Genomic DNA, 16,377 nt, shown 5'->3' with positions numbered 1-16,377 from the left:
GTTGGTTACCACTGTTGATCCTGGCGACACAAGAGTTGCAGTGATGGGAATGTGTGGTGGGCCAGACTACAGAGAACTCTGAAGTGAGTATGTTTAGTCTATGGATTATGTCTGTGGTACGCCTTCTAGAAAAAAGTAGCTTTTTTCATTACGAAGCTATTGGCTATATATGTCACCGTAAGATTGTAAAAACCGCGAAATTGTAATATGACGAAGTGATGGATTGTAAACAAACAGTTTTCCGGTGATTTTAAATTAATTATTTCGTATTTAAAATAATTTCAATGCCAAATAGTATGAGATGTATAACATATTATTATTATTATTAAAGTGCTGTTTGAATGTTCGGTTATTAAAATTAACCTAATTTATAATTCAAACTGCACTTTAAATAGTTATACATCAAATATTCAGGCAATTGAAGTTATTTTAAATACGAAATAATTAATTTAAAATCACCGGAAAACTGTTTGTTTTCAATCCATCACTTCGTCATATTACAATCTCGCGGTTTTTACAATCTTACGGTGACATATATATCCTGGCTGCTCTATATATGGGCACAATAACTCGTACCTGCTGCCTCAGACTACGGAAAACTCTGAAGTGAGTCTATTATAGTTTATAATCTATGGATTATGTCTGTGGTACGCCTTCTAAAAAAAAAATAGCTTTTAACTTTTTTTGTATGTAACGTTGTGCCATTTCTCATAAAACATAGAAGGCAAAAGTATGTACTTTTAGAGTAAGCAAGTTAATTTGAAAGGGCCATACACACACTCTAAATTACTAGTAATTTGTTTTGTTACACCCTTCATTAAAGTTTATGCCCCTCACGCCATTTTTGGTAAAGGTGGCCGGTTTCATTACTAACAGAAAGCAGGTTTAATTTTATAGTGCGTAGGTGTGTGGGAATTACACAAAATCAATATCTTCTTTTATTTATATTTAAATGATAAATCATAATTAATACAAGCCACGCACTAAAGCAACAAAACCCATATTAAGCACTAATTAAGTACTAATTATTATTAGCCTGTGAAGTAAATAATTATATTTTGCATAAAATAAATTATGCAACACAATATGACGCAAGACTATAATTATATGATTGCCATAAGTTTATAGGTACTTACAGCTTACTTATTATGATGTATCTCAAGGATTTTTACTTATGGTATTTTCTTACTACTGTTCGATAAATTAAATACAGGGTGTGACAAAACTAAGTGATAATACTTGAGGGTGTGTATGAGTTCCTTGTAGAGAGTTCACTGAGAAAGTAGCAGCGCTGAGAGTCCAATTTTTTTTCACTTTTGTATGGGCAAGCGCCCCAGCGTCACGAGTTTCCCCATACAAAAGTGAAAAAAAAATTGGACTTTCAGTGCTGCTACTTTCACAGTGAACTCTCTACAAGGAACTCATACACACCCTAAAGTATTATCATTTTGTTTTTAACCCCCGACAAAAAAGAGGAATGTTATAAATTTTACGTGTCTGTCTGTTTGTCTGTGTGTGTATTATGTCCGTGGCATCGTAGCATCCAAACGGGTGGACCGATTTTGATCTAGTTTTTTTTGTTTCAAAGCTGACATGATCGACAGTGTTCTTAGATATAATTCATCAACATCAGCCTGTTCAGTGCTGAACAATCAGGGTTTATCTGGTTCATGAAAGGCCGTTGGCAACTTGTAGTCGTTTGATGGGTTTTATATTTCATTCTAGTTCGTGACATTTGTGAATATACAATATACGTATACACATAATAATGGAAAGTTGACTTGGTGCTGCAGCATCACCTGGTAATCAATAGGATATCCAACTCCTCGCCAACTTAGAGCAGAGGTTTCGTGTTTGGGCTCATTTTAATTGCGACAATCAATAAGAAGTAGATAAACAGTAAATATTTACGTGCTGCTGCTGCAGCATCACCTAGATTCTATGGGAACCGAGCTTCGTATGAACCCAAAGTGGAGGTTTCATGTTTGGGCTCATATTAACGGCCTCATCGAAAAGGACATTGATAGAATATGGTAATCATGAGAATATGATTGTGTTGATAGGAATTATTCTGCACTATTAAAACCAACACAAGTATGAAATAAAATTAAATTAAGAAATTAAAAAAAAAAAACCCCTCGCCAAACAACTTTAAAAAGTAATGAAATAATATTACTGCCTTTAAGTTCAAATAATTCCTAACTTGTGTAAAGTAATATTTTAGTCCATAATTGTTGTTAAGGTGTGACGACTGTCGGGGGACCGCTAATCTAGATGTTTGATTTCACATAACAAGTTTAAGGATCAATTCATAGCGAACTGAATCGAGATAATCAGCGACTTGGCGGTTGTAGGTTGTAGTTTACTTGGCGGTCCCCCGACACACCTTGACAACAATTATGGACTAAAATATTACTTTACCAAGTTAGGAATTATTTGAACTTAAAGGCAGTAATATTATTTCATTACTTTTTAAAGTTGTTTGGCGGGGGTTTTTTTAAATTTCCTAATTTAATTTACACCTTGTATATCAGTGAATAGGTGAATATCCATACTTTTTTTAAAGTTCTGTCTCATTATTTTTGTACAATTTCCTGTCTCGTGCACGAATAAAAAAATCCTCACTCTTTATACAGACGCAGTAAGATCGTATCTAATTTTTGTTTTGTCCTTGACTAATACACTAAAAATGCTATTTTTTACAGATTTTATACTTTAAACTTCTAAAGTCAAAATGGATTAAGTTGGCACCATATTCGGTCATCGACCTCACTAGTCTAGGAACGATGTTAAAAATGCACGCACTGTATTCTGCTAACTTAAAAAAAAAATTGAACTCTTTTAAAGACTCAGACTATCATGGTTCATCGGTGCCTCTTGGTAACTCTAAGTTTATGAGTTCAAAGTTATTTACAGCATACTCAGTTCTAACCAAGTATGCAAAATACAGTTACACTAAAAACATCTGTCACTTGATTATTAATCGCAGTTTGTATAGAAAACGATGAAATATTATGACAAGTCTTTTGACAGGGTCGATGACCGCTACCGCCGGATTACGCCGTTACATCCATAATAAATGCGAAAGTGTCTGTCTCTATGTTACCTCTTCACGCCCAAACAGTTGAACTGATTTTGAATAAATTTGGTATAGAGATACTTTCAGACTTTCGGAATAGGACATAGGATACTTTTCATCGCGGCAAAATGTACGGAACCAGTGTATAAAATTTTTAAATCTACCCTCAGATCCTCGAAGTTTCATTCGGGCGGGGTTCTCGCGGTGCGGCGTGGGTGACGGCGGCGGCAGCTCGGCGCGCGGCGCACGTGCTGCGGCATCTCAGCGCGCAGCCCACGCCCGCCTCGCACGCCGTCTCGCTCCTCGCCACGCTCGCTCACTCGCACCACCGGTGAGTGTGTAGCGCCGTCCCGCTCGCACCTAAAATACGGGTGACGGGCAGGGCAAAATCGTTGCGTAGCTCTCGCTCACTCGTCTGCGTCTACTAAGTCTGTGTCTGTCAAGTGACCTTTCCACAGATCAGAAAAGGATAGCCACTTTGTAATTTACAATCATCAACGTGTTCTATTTCAGCGAAAGTCCACTAGCCAGTTCCGAAGAGTTCCTAGCGTTGGTGGCTTGGGAGGCAGCAGGTAGCAACTTGTCAGGAGAGATTAGAAAGGAACTGCATAGAACTTTCGCAATTGCAGCTACTTATGCAGAAGGTAATAATATTTTGTATATTTCTATATTTATGTTTAATTTTATTATAATTGAGTCTTTAAAATAAAATTGTTTTATGTTTATTACGCTAAGTAATATGACGCATTACAATCAAATGAAAAGCATAAAGAAATTTTTATATATACATAATTTTTCAATATTATAAAAGATTTTATAATGCAGTCTATGTCTATCATGTTCAACCGATGCTAATCTTGTTTTTTTTTCTACACATGCATTAACGACGTATGGAAAATAACGAGTGTTGAAAACTAAACTTTCATGCAACAGAACCTAAACTGAGGCTGGCCTGAGGCTTTGTCCCTGTCCTGTTATAACACTTGTATCACCTAATAATATTGTTATAAAAAAAAATTCCACTCTCACTTTCAATTTCATTTGGATCTTTCAACAGGTGAAGTGCGAAACCGTCTGCTCACCAGCACCATGGCTCTTCAAGAGAAGCTCATACAGATATTGAACTCTGAGCTCGATACGGAACCAGTCAGAAACGCGCTAGCCGATACACTGGACTGCTTTACTGGTGTCACAGAGGGAGTTCTGGAGGTAAATCATGTATTGATTATGGTTATAATAGTTATTATAAGCGAAAAATTAGGAACTTAAAATGATTTACAAAGGCAAAGAAACTTGGACAGAAAAAAAATGTAGATAGAATATACTTTATAATAGTAGGCAAATCAGGGTAAGTTCGGTAACAGGGTAAGTACGGATAATTCAACTTAAAGCTAAATCAGCGATGCTGTGTTCGCCTGCACCACTTTCTGAAAATGCAATTAAGTTATGCCACCGTGACCGTGGTGCCAGGCGAACAAAATACTCGCTCGGTAACCTGAATTATCCGGACTTACGCTGTATCTAAATTTACCCTGATTACTCCTAAATGAAAAAAAGTTTGAGGTGCCGAGGGAAACAGTGTGACGTGACTGATAACAGTTTAAAAAATAATTAGTTAAAATACTTTTATATTAGTTGTAGTATGTGGTCAATGACGCCTCGATTTTTTTTTTCAATTTTTGGCTAAGGCACTTTTTAGGCTGCCTTGTCTTTTTTGTTTTGAAAATAAAATATATAAATATTGACGTTTACTTGACCAGGTGGGAACCCTAGACCAGCAGTTTCTAATGCTGATAGCCGCCCTGGAGAAGGTCCCTGGCATAGTGTTCAAGTATCACAATTACCCCGCCGTGGTGTTACCTGCACTCAACTTCCTAGCCAAGAGCGCGAAACGCATGCTGCATTCCGTGCACACAGATAACGCTGATAAGTAAGTGAATATAATCAGGGTAAGTTTGGATACAGGGTAAGTCCGGATAATGTTAGTAATTCAGCTTACCCTGTATCCGAACTTACCCAGATGAGCGTTTTTGAATTTAATAAAAAATAAAAATTCAACTGGCTGGTGATCATAAAGTTAAATTTGATATTTTAGCTTTAAATATTGATATTTTAGCTTTAAGCAACTTGAATACCATTCTTTAGGACTTTAACTATTCCATCTCATCATATCTATTTGAATGTCCTACCTTAGATTTCTGGAGATCTGTAACACCACTTTCGAGGTGTACATGCGATGGAACTCCGGCAAGATATCCAGCATCCCGCAGGACGCCGAGGAAGAGGCTTACGAGGTACAGTAAAACACTTTTTCGATCGATATATTTCGATCGTTCGATCTTCAGCTTCAATGACCTTGAATCATTCAGTTAAATGACCTTGATAGAGAACATGATGTAGCATTGAGCTTTTGACCATACACCAAAAGTTCTTTGAAAGACTGAATAAAGAAAAATTGCACTAGACTACTAACAAAACTCTACTGCGCGCAACGCTAAAATCGGCTGTTATTTTATTGTGAATTTCGAATGTTTTTGCTGCCGATTTTTACAGTGCGGTGTCCCAATGCGGTTATGTGTTTCCACCTCTTTTTTTTTTTTTTTTTACGTGGTAGAGCCATGCTTCGGCACGAATGGGCCGGCTCGACCGGAGAAGTACCACTACCAATAGCGCTTACGCTGTGTTTGAACGAGTGAGTGAGTTTACTGGAGGCCCAATTCCCTACCCTTCCCTTCCCTATTCCCTTGCTTACCTCCCCTACCCTGTAATCCTATTCCAAGTGGGAAAGGCCGGCAACGCACCTGCAGCTCTTCTGATGTTGCGTGTGTCCATGAGCGACGGAAGTTACTTCCCATCAGGTGACCCGTTTGCTCGCTTGCCCCCTTATTTCATAAAAAAAATCTAAAGATATGATCTGTTAAAAAATATATTTTTTCTAGGACATCTGCGCGTTAATGGAGGTGGTCTGCTGCGTTTCCCGCAGCGGGTTCGGCGGCGGCGCGGCGGCGACGTGCGCGCGCGGCCTGCGCACGCTGCTGCCGCTCGTGACGCCGCCGCTGTTAGCGCTGCCAACGCTCGCGCACCGCGCCTACCGCATGATTCGCGACCTCGACGCCGCCGACCAGGTACTGTCAAAATGGATTTATTTGGCTTCAGCCGTCAAAGACTATCCATTAAGTACGTCACACGATTTTCAGGAATTTTAGACCCCTCCTTGTCACAGATGGTCACATTTGTGAGACCCCCCCACCCTCCCTACTGTGATGTCACAAATTTGTAATCTTAAAATTAAAACCACCTCAATATTTAAAAATTTGTTATTCAATTTATTAAATGTGATGTCACAAAATTTAGAACCCCTCCCCCTTCTTGTCACTCCATGTCACACTTCGTCGACTCCCTCCCAATTAGGTGTGACATACTTTATGGATGACTCCTCATTGATCTTACTATAGTTTTTGCGTTTTAAGATAATATGCGTGACACATAATAATTGACAATAGTAGGGAAGTTACCTAAAAAAAATATTCGATAATTTAAAAAGGCTTATAATTAAGAGGATACACCAGGGGCGAGAGAAATTGAAAATAGGTATTTGAAAATCTATTGCTGTCTCACCAATCTCAAGTCTCCCACCGCAGAGCGCGATAGAAACAATACGACAAAAGTTCTAATAAAAGAACAGAAAATCTTCGATTCGTTGTCCGCTGATTCCTTCTCCAAAACTTTCCGATTTAAGTACTTTTTTCAATAAGAATTTATGCAAGGCTTGAGCTGTGTTCCTATGTTTTATTTCTTTTGTATATTTTAGCCAGTTTTGTTTTCTGGGTGTTTGAACACAGAGAAAAATCTTGCCATTTTTTTGGGTTTTTGGACGTTCTTATCTTTTTTAATAATAAAATTATGAAAAAAAAGAAAACATAGGGACATGCTAATAGTGGCCATAGATATTCAGGAAAAAAATCATAACTCTACCGGCATTATCCAGGGAGGAAACAGGGGACAGCGTTTGTATGGAAAAACGGCGGTGTGGACTCCTCTTAAGTGGTCACCAGAAATAGTAACTTTTCACAGACAAAAATAGTAAACAATCACCAAAATACAGACCACCAATTTAATGTAAAATGATAACCAAAGATTTAACATCTTAAAATCAAAAATAGTTTAATGATCACCAAAATAAGTAAATGATCACCAAAATTAGTAAATGATCACCAACGTTATACTCGCATTTTAATGTAAAATGATCACCAAAGATTTATTATCTCGCTATCCTATTTATGCAAAATGACTCCAAATGATTCATTGTTAAACCAAAAGTAGTAAACGATCACCAAAATTAGTAAATGATCACCAACATTATATGTTAGCATTTTAATGTAAAATTATAACCAAATATATTTTCATTTAGCAATCCTATTAAAGATAAGGAGACAGACAGACGGACAGACAGATATCGAAGTCTTAGTAATAGAGTCCTGTTTTTTCCCTTTGGGTATGGAACCCTGAAACGGGACCCTATTACTGAGACTTCGATGTCTGTCCGTCTGTCCGTCCGTCTGTCTTTCTCCAGGCTGTATCTCAAGAATTGCTACAGCTAGACTTCTGAAAATTTCACAGATTGTGTATATCTGTTGCCGCTATAACAACAAGTACTAAAATCAAAACAAAATTATTATTTAAGGGGGGATCCCATACAACAAACGTGATTTTTTGGCCTTTTTTGTTCGATATCAATAATGCCAACCGGTAGGCACGTTGATATTTTTGCAAATGCCTTAGTTATATGATTACTTCAATAATTTATAATAATATCAAAATAAAATAAAAATTCAAAGGGGGCTCCCATACAAACACTTTAGGTCTAATTTTGCTCTATAACGGTACGGAACCCTCCATGTCCGACTCACACTTGACCGATTATTTTGTCAATAATTTGCTTACATTTTTTGTCAATTGTAGTGATTTATTTGGACAGAAATATCGCGTTGATTTGCTCACAAGGATTTGGTGATATTTACTATATTTGGTGATCATTTACTATATTTGGTGGTCATTTACTATATTTGGTGATCATTTACTATATTTGGTGGTCATTTACTATATTTGGTAATCATTTACTTTATTTGGTGATCATTTACTATATTTGGTGGTCATTTACTATATTTGGTGATCATTTACTTTATTTGGCGTTTGATTACAATTTGAAGTGTTATCATGACTAAAATAGCTGGTAGTATTGCAATTTTAGACTTTATTTTTTTTGTGTTGATTATCTTTTTTTGGTAAACAAGTTTAGGGTATCAGTGCATTTTTTGGTGGTCATTATATTTGTTCCCATTTAAAAATATCGAATCACCTCGTAAAGGAATTGCAATCGAAATTATCGATTTCGTACTGACGTTTCAGAGTGGTGCCGGCGATTTAAAATGGCCGCCCTTTTTATCGATTTGATTTTGATTCAACAGTGTCAATCTCTATTGGCATAAGTTCCGTTTCATGCATCTGACATTTTTCAAATATTTTCGTAACAATAATTTTATACTCCTATTTCACAGTTAATAATATAATTTTATATTAATAAGTTGGCATTTAGCAACTTTTCATTTTTATTCATTTACAATTATAGGAAACATTTGTTTTTGTAGATGGGATATAATTTATTACATTTTGATTGTTTTGTTTTCTTGTAAAAAAATCCGTAACAAGGAATAAGGTAACTCACCGATATCATCTTAAAACGCACAAACTATAGTCCTTACAATCGAATACTTGAATGTAAAATTTTGTTTCAGCTAACCATTCTACCGATAGAGGACTTCAACATGGTGATAACTGCGTTACGTGTTGGTTTGACTGCCGTATCCTGCGACGTATCAACTCTATGCTGCGATACTATAGTCGGGTTATCCAACAAAGTTCGTTCGTTTGGCACCGACAATCCATACGCGATATCGCTACTCACATTAGCAGAATTGCTGCTCATGTTGATAATAAAGATGGAGATACCCCCAGATTCCATACCGGCGGCCGGCGCGGCGATATACGCCCTAACGTGTGTCAAACCGGCCTTACTAGAGGGTTTAGCTAGGCAACTTATTGAGGCATTCGCAGCGAATGACCCAGCGAATGTTCATCGATTAGAGGAAGCTTTCGGGGTATTAACTAATGGGGTACTTTTCGATGGGTACCGAGCACACAAGCTGAGGTTTCAAGATAATTTCGATAAATTTCTGGCGAGTGTACACGGGTTTCTCATTGTCAAATAGGGGTGGTCCCTTTTGTATTTTTAACGTCGAATTAACTCAAAGAGAGTTGTGGAACTAGTCACAAGTAAAGAGTACATATTCTATAGGTGGCTTAAAATCTCGGAACGAACAAACACAATAGCGTGTAATGTGTATTTTTGTGCGCATACTGTGGAATCCACTTGCGCTAGTCTAGATGTTGATCGTCATTCTTCAAAATATAGATTTGTATCTGACTTTTGAGAAGACCTAAATAAGAATAAATTAGCTACTACAGTACTACAAGGATTTTTAGACACTTGGATACTTTTGCCACAGGCATGTGGACGTATGCCACGGTCGATATGTACCATACTGTCATACAGCTCTCACATTAGTGACAAATTAGTTTTGAACGACAATTGACAATATAAGTGGCACTTTGATAGCGGATGTGAAACAACTGTAAAAATATTCTTCACTAGATGACGCCCGGAACTCCGTTGTGCCGAAATTCGGTTATAGCGCGGGAAACATACATTTTTTTTCGGGATAGAATGTATCCTATGTCCTTTCCCGGGGCTCAAAGTATCTCCGTGCCAAATTTCAGCAAAATCCGCTTGGGCGTGAAGAGGTAACAGAAAGACAGACAGATAGACAGACGCTCTTTCGCATTTGTAACATTTGTATGGATTCGACTACGGGTCAAGATATTATTGTAGGACTGTGAGTCTACATACAGGATATGTACTCGTAATGTACGATCTGGAAACGTTTGACGATGTCCTTCCGAAGGGCTGTGTTTATTATTAAATTATTCTTTTAAGGGATGTCCAATTATATTTTCTTGTGTACTGTGGCCTAAATTGAACAGGGTGCCTGCCTCCGTATTGTATATTGCTCCTCGGTCTACGCGTACGGACCGTTTTGAATTATTTTGCCTCTGAATTTACCTTTATGACGAGGACACTAATGCCCAGTTTCTAAGGTTTTCTAGCGTTTTTGATTGGCTGACGTTATAATATTAACCAATCAACAACAGTGTTGAATAGATAAACTCAAGTCACCCTCGAAAACTAAGCGTTAGAAACTCCGAGGCAAATTAAATCTAAACGGGCTATAGTCAATGTAGATTCACAACGATGTTGCTAGAAATTATTATCACTATGTTGCTAGAAATGATAATATGAAGCGGGTTGTGAGTTAAAGTATTAACGATAGTTTTACATCTATGATGATTTTTTCAAAGTTTCGATCTTCTTATATATTTAAAGTCTGGCTAGGAGTAAAAGAACCTGCACTGAATATCATAAACTTTTTTTTACTACAGCAACACTGCAAAAAACTGAGTCATAATGTAAATTTCACTAACGCCTATTTATGTTTTAAAGTAGAGAATTAATAACCTTAATTCTGTGCAATTTCGTAGCAATAAAAGGTAAGACAAGATTATTAAACTGTTAGTGCCTTATCACACTGGCGATTAGCGAGCGATTTGAAAGCAACGCGACTGCGCAGCGTCGTCACGGCGTGGCGTGGATGCCATTTTGTACACTCGTCTACACAGATTATTATTATACAGGGTGTAACAAAACTAAGTGATAATACTTTAGGGTGTGTACGTGTTCCTCGTAGAGAGTTCACTGTGAAAGTAGCAGCGCTGAAAGACCAAAAATGTTTTTCACTTTCGTATGGGGAAACTCGTGACGCTCCGGCCCTTACCCATAGAAAAGTGAAAAAAAAAATTCGTCTTTCAAAGCTGCTACTTTCACAGTGAACTCTCTACTAGGAACATGTACACACCCTAAAGTATTATCACTTATTTTTGTTACACACTGTATATACTATATAGTAGACTCGTCTAGGGAGTGACAACAAAATCCATTTTGCTGCTGAGTGTCCAAAACGCCGAAGGCAAGCTGCGTGCACGTCGCGCAATCGCGGCGTGTGCGCTGCGCAGTCGCGTCGCTTTCAAATCGCTCGCTAATCGCCAGTGTAATAAGGCCCTAAAGACTACCTGGGGTGAAATTGGCACTAAAATGTAAATCTATACAATTTGTTGACAATTTCTTTGCTGACTTTTATCCAAAATGGTGAGGTTTTTTTATATTCTTGCAGTATATTTACAATTACCGTGCTTCAATTTGATATCTCAATGCATGATTCTTGGTACATGCTTAGTCACCAAACGTTAACAGATCCAAGTTGATCGGTGATTGTGAATAGCCTCGTTGGTCCACTACTTTTGCAGATGCGTAGCTGGACATTTTTCATCATACTTTAATGCTATTCATGTCGGATATTCTAGTGATGCGATGTAAAACGCTAGGTAGTTATAAAAATATTTTAGGTGACATTTTTTCAATTTTATTCAAATGATACATGTTAATGTGTTTCAACGCCCTATAACGCTTGAAATGATTTTTATATTATCTGTAGTTGTAATTGAAATGTATATAGATAAATAAATTCTCGACATTTTTATGTCGATAGCTATAGGATATTTTTGTTACTTAATACCTATAGTATTTGTTCTTATGATATTTATGAAAATAAAAATTCATTATAAACAAAATGCCGGTATGTATTTTTTGTATAGATGCAAATCAGGGTAAATACGGAAACAGGGTTAGTTAGAGTTACCCTGTGTCTGAACTTACCCTGACAACTTATCTTATTACTATTTTTTATTAATGCTGTTGCTAAAGTGTGGCAACATTGAATTTCGGGCTGTTTATATTTGATTCTGGTATTTATTCTAAGCTCCATCTATAGCTAAGTGAGTGCAATGTCTTGAATGCATAATAAATTACTAGCATAGAAATAAATAGGTAGCACTCTAAATATTTTTGTAACAAAGGTTGAGTTTGGGTGCCATAGAACTATTGTTAATATGTTGCTTAGACAAACATGATAAATGTTTCTGACACCACTTAAAACTTAAAAAAACTTTATTTAATATAAAGTTATAAGTATAACTAATAACTATAGGTCTACCAGAATCTGATGGTAATTTTTGACAGCAGATTTTCAAAAAATATCCTTGATCATTGGATAATTTTTTATATTTGATGAACATTTTGTATTGGTATGCTTTCGAGCAAATTAAGTTCATAATAATCATTCGGAAAAATCAGGTACAGTATCAACCATACTAAAGATGTATGTTTTTTAATTTTTGTTAATGCACTGGACTGTTGTTATAAAACTTTGACTTTGAATGTGGAATAAGTTCTATTTGTTGCATGTTTTATGCAAAACCTTTTTGCAATATTTTTATTGACTCTTAAAATAATGTTTAAGGTAATTTTGGTAATACAAGAGCGCGAACTAAATTAAAAAATTTGAGCTTTTCAAACTCTTGTTTGTTTCATCGAAACCACGAGATATATTATTGTTTGATTTTTAAATATGGTAACATTTTTGTGAATTTGTGATAAATTGGTATGCACAAGTGACGTCACACAAAATAAATAATTATAGGAGCCTAGGAGAATATCCTTTATGAATGATTAGGTCTACCAGGATCTGATGGCAAAAAGTGAGAAAAGCAATTTAGGTACTCTAGCAATACCGGGGTTGAATAATTGATCCTTTTTTTTTCCTTATAGCGGCTGATTCTGTGTGTGAAACATGCAAGTATAAACATTTATCTAATGATCAAGGATTTTTTTTTTAAATCTCCCATCCAAATTTACTATCAGATCCTGGTAGATGATATATTTGCATCTTATTTTGAATATGTAACCTGACGGGGGACTCGTCAAGTTTATTGTATGATATTGTATATTGAGTCCAGAGTCTAGAACTACAGGCTACTAATTCCAGTCTTTTCTTGCTTTTGCTTAAATAGAATATGCAACAGTTACACCCAAATGAGTGTGCAAACGACGGGGCGGGGCGGGCCCGGGGCCGGTCAATTTCGCCGCGTACGCCCGTCGATGTCTGCGGCTGCCCGCGCCGCGTACACAAAGCACACGCCGTTTGTGTGATCCACGGCGGGCAGCCGCGGACATGCGCCGCCAGTGGCCGTCGGGCACCTGCGGCGCGGTCTTTTTACCCGCCGTGTGCATTGGTAATATAGGATTCCCTTTGTGCTATCGTTCGCGGCGAAATTGACCGACCCGCCCCGCCCCGTCGTCTGCAAAGCGCCTTAACAGTATAATATTATTATCTATGTAAAACAAAACGTGTCCTTATTACTAAATCAGCATTCTTTGACTGTATGGAGAAAAATAAAGCTAGAAAATACAAACATTACTTTTTTATTTTATTATCCTATTATATCTATCTTCATGATGATGATTTTTAGTATGAAAACCTTTTAATGTCAATGATGGAAACTATAGTCTGTCAAAAAAGTGAAGAAATTAAAAAGTGGCAACATCGTAGTGTCATGCCTTTTTTCTTATGCCGGCTCTCGACATAGGCGAACGCGTTGGCTGACGCGTTGGCAGACGCGTTGGCCCAATGTGTAGAACGGGCGTTCGCGCGTTGGCCGTAGGTATTTAGACGTTGGCCGACGCGTCTGCGAGCTTGCCGCGCGGGTCGGAAATGTCGGCAAAGATCAAAGGACATTTGTCGCAAGCTTCGTGCTCCATCCACACATAGGCCGCGCGATCAGTTCGCCCGGAGTTATAGGTTTTGATAATTATAATAATATGTAATAATTTTTATATGTAATAATTAAATAAATAATAAGTAGGTAATAAAATAATTACTTATATTATTTTAATATTATAAAATATTATGTAAAAGTGAGTTTATTTCATTGTTTGTTACGTTTTCTCGCCTTTTATTTATTTATTTCGAGAATACCCTTTAAAACTTTTTCTTGTCCACATTTACAAAGTAATTATAAGCTGTGAATAAATATACAGCTGCAGCTGTTAGCGACTCAACATCCATTTTGAATCCGTCCGCACATTGGCGCGATCCAAAGCATACTGAACGACCTTCCTATGTGTGGATTACTCACAAACGCCGTTGCAAGCGCACTGCCAACGCGTTCGCCTATGTCGAGAGCCGCCATTAGATTGATTTGAAAGGGATGACACTACGATGTTGCCACTTTTTAATTTCTTACCTTTTTGACAGACTATAGAAAGCAAACTGCAAAGCATTATTTTCTAAAGTATCTTTCTGAATCTCGGGTGGAGTTTTAACTTGAAACTAAAGCATCGTAATTCGTAACTAAAAAAATACACACTGTCAAGATGCTGTCAAGTGTCAAGTATCAACTGGGAATTTTGTCGGGAATGTGAATGAGTGATGTAGTGTTTTTGTATTATTTTCCTAAAACTGTGTTAATATGGGGTTTTTAACAATATGTAATATTGGTAGAATATTAACCATTAGATATTCGTTATCGTGCATAAGTGTAGGGAAGTGATGCAATATCTAGAAACGAGCTATTTTGTGTTCCCTCCAAAACTCCATCGAAAGTTTCAGTAAAGCGTCTACTACTTTACTGAATCGACCGACTTGACTCCTTATGTATTGACTTTTTACTTTGACTTTGACTAGACTTTTGACCTGACGATATAAAGAAACGATGCCGAAAATTGTATGCAACAATACTGTTTTACCGCCATTTATAATACTTGACACTGGCCGAAGTGCCATAACAAGAAAAATAAAAGTATCAACTGTCAAGTCAGCTGTCGGCTGTCAGTTGTCACTGCGTTTTCGAAATTTCTCAAATTGCAAAACAATAAATTGCACTTGTAGATGGGTTCCGATTTTTATTAAATTTAGTTTGGTACTATAAATTCAGTAATTATAATAATAATATAATGTTATTATTTCTTTAGCCAAGGGTAAGTGATTTCTGTATTTCGCAATTCGCCTAGAAAATGATTACAAAGTAATAAGACGAGGAGTCGGCTATAAACTAATTTACTTTTCAGAAAACAGATGTTTTACTTGCAAGTTTACAAAAAATCTTTATAACAATGGATTCTTCTGATCAAAGCCTTAACCTATCTACTGTTTCCTCGAGATTTGAAGAAGACACAGAAACGAGAGCGGCTAAAAACTATGTGAAAGATCTTTTGAAGTCGCGGATATTTTTAGGTCGGTACATAGAAAGGCGGCTTATAAATAAGCACATCGGCTACCGCGACATCGTTTTGATAAGCGCAGCTGAGGTCGAATTGAAGAGAGATTTACTAGCAGCTCAAGAAAAGCTACGGGCTATATTTCCCGAGTCACACTGGATTGGCATTTCTGACTCTCATATGATTGGCCTACAGTCTGGTTTGTACCTCTCTGCTGAGATAGACAACGAGCCTCTGGGGCCATTTTGGTTTCAAATCAAAACCATCAAGTTCCGCCCCTTAGAAACCATTGTTGTTTTGAAATGTATAAGGCATATATCTGATGGATTTCTGGAACTGGAACCGATATTAACTGGTGCACCAAATAAAAGCATAATTGCCAGTATTCCGAGCAACAAAAAGGAAGTTGAACATATAAAAGCAGATATTACGGAAACTATAAAAGATGTGCTGTCAATTCACAATATTAGGGATTTTTTTACATTTATTTTTGCATTTGTTATTGCTGTGTTTACTGGGAGTACCTCATTTGTAAACTTTTTGGGGAACTTTATTTTAGCACTTATAAGAGAATTATCTCTTTTAGTGAAAAATTCAACACCCATGTTTCTAGGAGTTTTAGATTTCTTCAGTAAAATTGTTGGTGGTTTCTATATTTTAATGGCAATGTTTTTTAGACCAAATAATCCTCCAAGACCAAATAAAAGAATAGTTGAGTATGATCAGCCAGATTTTAAGTACAGAAATTTTGACTGATTTAGATTTTCTGCCTAATCCGAAAAATATTTAAAATTAGATCTCACATGTGAAGAAACTCTTACATTTTATTAGTATTATGTAGGAAAGGCCATGTTATACTGACTTACTTATTTTCACATTCCTTTCTTACATTTTTACAAGTTTTGGATTACATGGGTGTTGGATTTGTAGGTCTGAGGCAAAAATATGCAATTATAAGAATAAACTGCATAATTTGAGTTTTATAATAATACAGTGTAAGTTATATTTTAAT

The 16,377-nt window shown here is 36.7% G+C and overlaps 2 protein-coding genes across 3 annotated transcripts in view; both read left to right on the top strand.

Moving 5' to 3' along the window:
• LOC121733602 (exportin-4-like) overlaps positions 1-9,884 on the top strand; it is a 27,274-nt gene extending 17,390 nt beyond the window's left edge. Inside the window, exons 9-15 of the mRNA XM_042123897.1 lie at positions 3,250-3,410; positions 3,593-3,723; positions 4,137-4,288; positions 4,840-5,009; positions 5,274-5,373; positions 6,019-6,204; positions 8,875-9,884. Coding sequence (XP_041979831.1) covers positions 3,250-3,410; positions 3,593-3,723; positions 4,137-4,288; positions 4,840-5,009; positions 5,274-5,373; positions 6,019-6,204; positions 8,875-9,348 — 1,374 coding nt within the window. The 3' untranslated portion in view covers positions 9,349-9,884. The remainder of the gene's footprint in view (positions 1-3,249; positions 3,411-3,592; positions 3,724-4,136; positions 4,289-4,839; positions 5,010-5,273; positions 5,374-6,018; positions 6,205-8,874) is intronic.
• On the top strand, positions 5,025-16,377 carry LOC121733603. Of its 2 annotated transcripts, none has more exons than XM_042123899.1 (2): positions 5,025-5,028; positions 15,216-16,377. In XM_042123899.1, exon 2 carries the CDS (start codon positions 15,261-15,263, stop codon positions 16,119-16,121), a length of 861 nt encoding a protein of 286 aa, XP_041979833.1. In that variant the 5' UTR covers positions 5,025-5,028; positions 15,216-15,260; the 3' UTR covers positions 16,122-16,377. The 2 variants fall into 2 exon arrangements, with proteins under 2 accessions (XP_041979833.1, XP_041979832.1); XM_042123898.1 differs by lacking the exon at positions 5,025-5,028 and adding an exon at positions 15,074-15,125.

Source organism: Aricia agestis, chromosome 14 (assembly GCF_905147365.1).
Source record: "Aricia agestis chromosome 14, ilAriAges1.1, whole genome shotgun sequence".
NCBI lineage: Eukaryota > Metazoa > Arthropoda > Insecta > Lepidoptera > Lycaenidae > Aricia > Aricia agestis.
Note: the sequence above shows the minus strand (reverse complement) of the source record. Positions and strands in the feature narration are given on the sequence as shown.